General features: G+C 62.8%; 1 protein-coding gene across 2 annotated transcripts in view; it reads right to left on the bottom strand.

Moving 5' to 3' along the window:
* Positions 1-6,448, bottom strand: part of LOC130585797 (fibroblast growth factor receptor 1-like) — a 22,197-nt gene that overhangs the window by 4,354 nt on the left and 11,395 nt on the right. For both annotated transcript variants that reach the window (XM_057386430.1, XM_057386431.1), the window contains 2 exons: positions 966-1,229; positions 54-137 (listed from right to left, as the gene is read on the bottom strand). In XM_057386430.1, the coding sequence (XP_057242413.1) occupies positions 54-137; positions 966-1,229 (348 nt within the window). The remainder of the gene's footprint in view (positions 1-53; positions 138-965; positions 1,230-6,448) is intronic.

Below are 6,448 nucleotides of genomic sequence, written 5' to 3'. Positions count from 1 at the left end.
TGTGTGCCCACCCTCCCCTGGCCCCASCGTGGGCAAGCCCAGCTCACACGTACGGTTGGGTTTGGTGTTATCCGCCTCCTTCTCCTCGGATGAGGAATCATCTTCATCATCATCATCYTCCGCAGAGGGCAGAGCGTCTGCAAGAGAAGAGAGGACCCTGTGAATATCTGAGTGTGGAGCTCTGTGAGTGGGGCTGAGGGGACCAGAGCATTGCAGGAGGGTGGCAGAGGCTGTGCCCAGGACAGGGCAGTGCTGGTGCCCAGGACAGGGCAGTGCTGGTGCCCAGGACAGGACAGTGCTGGTGTCCAGGACAGGGCGGTGCTGGTGCCCAGGGTGGGCAGTGCTGGTGCCCAGGACAGGGCAGTGCTGGTGTCCAGGACAGGGCAGTGCTGGTGCCCAGGACAGGGCAGTGCTGGTGCCCAGGACAAGGCGGTGCTGGTGCCAGGCAGAGCCCTGGGGATCCCCTGGGAACACCCCAGCACAGCCAGGGCCCCGTGCCTGCAGCCATAGTGAAGAGATTTGCTGCCAGAGGTGACTTTGGCATTCTGCACCCCAGTGCCACCAACACCCCTGGGGTGGCAGCCGAGACCCTGCGAGCACAGAGAGCTCCAGCCTGGAGCTGCTCCCTGTGCAGCCTCACACTCCATCAGCACCACTGAACTCATCCACGGCTCCTGCTCAGCACATTCCCCMTCTGGGGTGCCCTCCATCCCTTCAGACAAACACCAAACTCTGCACCCAGYGCTCAGGAGGGCACAGCAGCACTCTGGAAACTCTTCTGGGCACCCACCAGTGGCAGATCGGCCCCGAACTCACCGCTGTGGCCAGTGTGTGTGTGTCAAGCGTGCAGGGGGTGCAGGGGTGTGCAGGGGTGTGCAGGGTGTGCACAGACAGCCTGCTCCTCATTTCACAGCCCTGCAGCCGCCCTTTCCTTCCTCCCCTGARCAACCAGGGCCGCTACAAACCTGAGATGTTGACGGAGAAGTAGGTGGTGTCGCTGCCCGAGGGGCTGTTGGTCATGCAGGCATAGAGCCCCGAGTCCTCGGGCACCACGTCCCTGAGCTCTACCTCGTCCCCCGTGATGCGGGTGCGGTTGTTCTCGGGCAGCTGGACCCCGTCACGCACCCAGTTGATGCTCTGCACATCGTCCCGCAGCCGGCAGCGCAGCTGGAGCAGCTCACCGGGGTGGGCYGAGTACGACTCCACTTCCATTTTAGCTTTGGGCACAGCTGGAGGGTTAGGGGAGAGAGGAAGAGAAAAAAAAAGGAGAAAAGGAGTAGAGACCAAAGGAAAACCATGCTGCTGCTGCTGTGGGCTGGTTAATGAGGCGACATGCGCTGCTCCCGCTGCGGCACCGGGACACAGAACCCAGGGGACACAGGGGACCCAGGGGACACAGGGGACACCTGTCCCAGGGCACCCAGGGGACACAGCACCCAGGGGACACAGCACCCAGGGGACACAGCACCCAGGGGACACAGCACCCAGGGGACACAGCACCCAGGGCATCCAGCACCCAGGGACACAGCACCCAGGGCATCCAGCACCCAGGGCACCCAGGGGACACAGCACCCAGGGGACCCAGGGGACACAGCACCCAGGGGACACAGCACCCAGGGCACCCAGGGGACACAGCACCCAGGGGATGGAGCTGGAGGCAGCAGCAGAGCAGAGGAGAGGCAGAGGCTGCAGCACCGCGAGCAGCACCCAGGGCTTTCCTCCACAGCAGGACCCACTCAGTGCCTGGGCAGTTCCAGAACCCTCACCCTTCTCTGCTCTTATGGAGCGTGACAGAGCAGGGCACTCCCAACGGGGGACAAACAGAGATCCTGCTGCATGGCAGGATCAGCCCCTCCAGAAGCACCCCAAATCCCAAATCCCAAATCCCAAATCCCAAATCCCAAATGCTGGGCTCTGCCCCCTGGCAGGGGCTCAGGCTCCCAGCACCACAAGCAGCCAGCGAAGCAGCCAGGGCAGCCCTGGTTAGAGCAGGGCAGGGCAGGGCTGGGGCTGCAGCAGGACAGGCAGGCAGCGAGGGGGACAGGGCAGCCTGGAGCTCTGGGCAGATCAGGGACAGCCACGGCGTTCCCACTGCAGATTCCTGGGCAGGGACATTTGTGTGAGCAGCACAAAKATCCTTCTCTCCATCCCGCCGGGACACATCTCATCTCTCCAGCCCTGAGGAACCCAGGGCTCTGTCCTCAAGTGCTGCCCTCATGGTGGGTGCTGAATGAATGGAATGGCTCTCCTGGTCCAAGCTTGGGGAAAATGCTGAGTTTCAAATGATCTGTTCAAATCCCAGAGCCCAAGGAAGGGCTCAGCTCTGCTGGGGCTCCGTGTGACGGTGTGGATGCAGCGTGAGCATCATCCCAGAGTGAGATGGGCACAGCTCCACAGCCCGACCCTTCGGGCACTCCTTCACCTCTGTCTTCTCCCTGGCAATTCTGCTCCCTGTGTCCAGTTGTTCCTGGCCATTGGGTGCCACTGGGATGCTGCAGGAGCAGCAAGAGGGAGCACCAGATGATGCTCTCAGGGGCACGAGACTGGGCTGAACAAAGCAGCAGAAACAGCCAGGAAATGTTGGAGCTTCAGGAAACAGCCAGGAAATGTTGGAGCTTCAGCTGATCTGTGGCTCAAGGGCTGAGCCCCCCAGGAGTTCTGGGTTCCAATGATCTGCTCCCCACAGGAGTTCTGGGTACCAATGATCCTGTTCCCCACAGTTCTGGGTTCCAATGATCCTGTTCCCCACAGTTCTGGGTACCAATGATCCTGCTCCCCACGCTGCACACGTGCCCTGAACAGCCACAGAGCCCTGGGCTGATGGCTGCAGCGTGGCACAGGGACTCAGAATGCCCCAGAAAGCAGCCCGGGGTGTGGGCAGCAGGGGCTGGCACTGGCAGTGGGGTCTCACTCCTCCCTGCACCCAACAGCCACTCTGTACAGCCAAAAATGAAACCTCAGCTCTCCACAACTCCGATCCCCCACACCGTGGGCCACATTTCATCTTCTGGCCACTTCTCTTTGCCTTGGACTGATGAGAAACTTCATGGGAAAAACATCCACGGGCAGCTCCAGAGATTCTCCTCCCTCTTGTGCTCAGCACTTGAAGGAAAACAGTGGGATGGGGAAGYGGCTTGAGGAAGCAGTTCCAGGTTCAGGAGAGTCCCTTCCCAACGGCCACAGGTCCTGGGGTCCCCTGTGCAAGTGCCACAGGTTCTGGGGTCCCCTGTGCAGGTGCCACTGCTCCTTCAGGCCCTCRGGTGTGGGGCTGATCCCCTTTCAAAGCTTCCAGACACGTCCTGCAGCCCCACTGAGCCAGGGGCTGGTTTGGAAAAACAGCACGGCTGGGAGGAACGGCGGGTCCAGGGGATGGATGGAGGGGAGGCAGAGGGGCAGAGGGCATGGCAGTGTCCAGGGATGGATGGACAGAGGGCACGGCAGTGTCCAGGGATGGATGGACAGAGGACACGGCGGGTCCAGGGGATGGATGGAGGGGAGGCAGAGGGGCAGAGGGCATGGCAGGTCCAGGGGATGGACAGAGCAGAGGGCATGGCAGGTCCAGGGATGGATGGACAGAGGGCATGGCAGTGTCCAGGGGTGGATGGACAGAGGGCACAGCGGGTCCGGGGGATGGATGGACAGAGGGCACAGCAGGTCCAGGGATGGATGGACAGAGCAGAGCAGAAGCAGAGGGCACAGCAGGTCCCTGCTCTTTGGTCACCCACAGCTCCCCTCTGGCCCTCGGGATGAGGCAGCAAACGCAGCCTGGTGGGAACGGTGTGAGAAGGAATTCACAGGGTAACGAGCACGTCCAGGTTTGCTCAGCTTCCCTGCAGCCCTGGCAGGCAGAGAGCACCGTGGCCACTGGACAGCACGGACGGGCCAGCACCGGGATGGCAGCGAGGCCACCGAGAGCTGCTGGTGGGAGCCACGGCTCTGCTGTGGCCTSTGCTCTGGTTAATGATTGCTGCACTCGTTAGCCCGGTGTGTCCTTGTCTCATGTCCTGCTTTCCTGGAATCCAAACCACGGCATGGCTGCAGCCCCACAGCAGAGTCCTACAGCTGAGCCCCATGGCAGAGCCTCAGAACACAGCCCCACAGCCCCACAGCACAGCCCCACAGCCCCACAGCACAGCCCCACAGCCCCAGAACACAGCCCCACAGCCCCACAGTACAGCTCTGGGCCAGCTGCTCCCCAGGGGCACAAGCCAGGCCCACAGGGCCACCTCTCCCCAAGTTTTTTAGCCAGACAAACCCTTGGCTGTCACCCCGAGGCTCTGGGTGCCCCCAGCACCCCACAAAGGTTGGCTAGTGGGAGTCCTCACCCTGGCCAGGAGGTGCAGGGTTGGTCACAGCCCCTCTGAGCACTCTGGGACAGTGGGGACAGAAGGGAACACCAATGTCCCAGTGCCACAGGCGCTGTGTTCTGCCCGTTGGGAGCCCCCAGGACCCCCCCGAGGCGAGGGGCAGCTCCAGAAACCGGGACAGCCCGGGTTTATGACCCTGTTCCAGCTTTGGAATGGAACCGAGAGCAGAGCTGAGCCCGGCCAGATGGAGAGTGTCACCAAGTGCATAAACTGTCACTGTCACCCCGGGGACAAGGACAGCAGGGACAGGAGGAGCCGCTCACATTGGGCTGGCAGTGCCCCCAGGCTGGGCACACAGGGGACCCCCGGCTGTCCCCTGAGTGGCTGTGACAGCCCCAGGCTGGGCACACACAGGGACCCCCGGCTGTCCCTCGGATTGCTGTGACAGCCCCAGGCTGGGGACACACGGGGACCCCCGGCTGTCCCCCGAGCGGCTGTGACAGCCCCAGGCTGGGGACACACGGGGACCCCCGGCTGTCCCTCGAGTGGCTGTGACAGCCCCAGGCTGTGCTGGCCACGATGGCAATAAAGGGGCCAACAAAGCGGCGCGGGGACAATGCGGTTGGGGGGCGCGGAGCCGCAGGCGCCGGTTGCCCTGGAGACCCCAGCGGGGCTTTCCGAAGGTATTTCCTGAAGAAAAAGCACACACATGCCCGGCAGCCCCACTAATCCCAACAGGAAGCGCTTACCGGGACGGGGGATTGGCTTCTTTTTGATTTAAAAAGCTCCTCGCCCTGGCGAGTCCCCCCCAGCCCGGGCTGTGCCGGGGGCGATCCCGAAGGGAACACCGGAGCACCCCGGGTGATCCCAGAGCTGAATATCCCTGATCCCTGATCTCTGCTCCATTCCTGAGCCCTGCTCCATTCCCTGCTCCATCCCTGCTCCATCCCTGCTCCCTGATCCCAGAGCTGCACATCCCCGATCCCTGCTCCATCCCTGCACCCCGGGTGATCCCAGAACCGAATATCCCCGATCCCTGCTCCATCCCCGATCCCTGCTTCATCCCTGCTCCATCCCCGATCCCTGCTTCATCCCTGCTCCATCCCCAATCCCAGAACCGCATATCCCTGATCCCCTGCTCCATCCCAGATCCCAGAGCCGCATATCCCTGATTCCTGATCCCTGCTCCATCCCTGATCCCTGCTCCATGCCCTGCACCCCGGCTGATCCCAGAACCACATATCCCTGATTCCCTGCTCCATCCCTGCTCCATCCCCTGCTCCACCCCTGATCCCCGGTTCCATCCCTGATCCCCTGCTCCATCCCATATCCCCTGCTCCATCCCCTGTTCCATCCCCTGCTCCATCCCCTGCTCCATCCCCTGCTCCATCCCCTGTTCCATCCCGATCCCTGCTCAGGGAAAGCAGCCGCAGGGAATTGCCCACAGATGAGTGTCAGTGGCCCAAGGCACCCGCGGCTCTTGGAGGGCTCAGGGCAGCCCCAGCTCCTCCTGTCCAACCACCCTCCACTCCCTGGATTCTCCTCCTCAGGGACAGGGGATTTATGTCCCGCTCCAGGCCCTCCTGCACTGCAAATGAAGCAGCACTTAATTAACAGGCGTGCTGGGAGTTTGCAAAGCTGTCAGGATAAACCCAGCCCTTTCCCCCGGGTCCATGCTCAGAGCTCCAGCAGCACTCCCAGCCCTGGAGGCAGCGCTTTGGGGCACACAGACCCCTCCGTGGGCTCAGCAGTCACCAGGGAACACCCCAATCCMTTTTTGGCTGGCTTTGCTTGGCTCTGGCCCTGCTGGAGCTGTGTCTGTTCCTCTCCTGTCACACAGGGGAGGGGGCTCCAAGCTGGCACCCCCAGACTCGTGGGGACCCTCCTGTCCCCCGGTGCAGCTCCGCTCACCCCGGGACAGCTCCACAGCCCGGGCAGAGTGCGGCAGCTTTTCCCAAACACTCACATTTCCTTTTYCCCCTCAATTAAGGGGCAGAGCGACAGCACCCGAGTGGAAAGGCGGGAGGAGGGAACAATGCCGGGACAGGAGGGGACGGACGGCAGAGGATGCCCCGAGAGCAGAGCCGTGTCTGGGTCTGGGGGTGATGCTGGGACCCCCCAGCTCCGGGAACAACCCCGGG

Source organism: Malurus melanocephalus, unplaced genomic scaffold (assembly GCF_030028575.1).
Source record: "Malurus melanocephalus ecotype Western Australia unplaced genomic scaffold, MMel_1.1 scaffold_965, whole genome shotgun sequence".
Taxonomy (NCBI): Eukaryota; Metazoa; Chordata; class Aves; order Passeriformes; family Maluridae; genus Malurus; species Malurus melanocephalus.
Note: the sequence above shows the minus strand (reverse complement) of the source record. Positions and strands in the feature narration are given on the sequence as shown.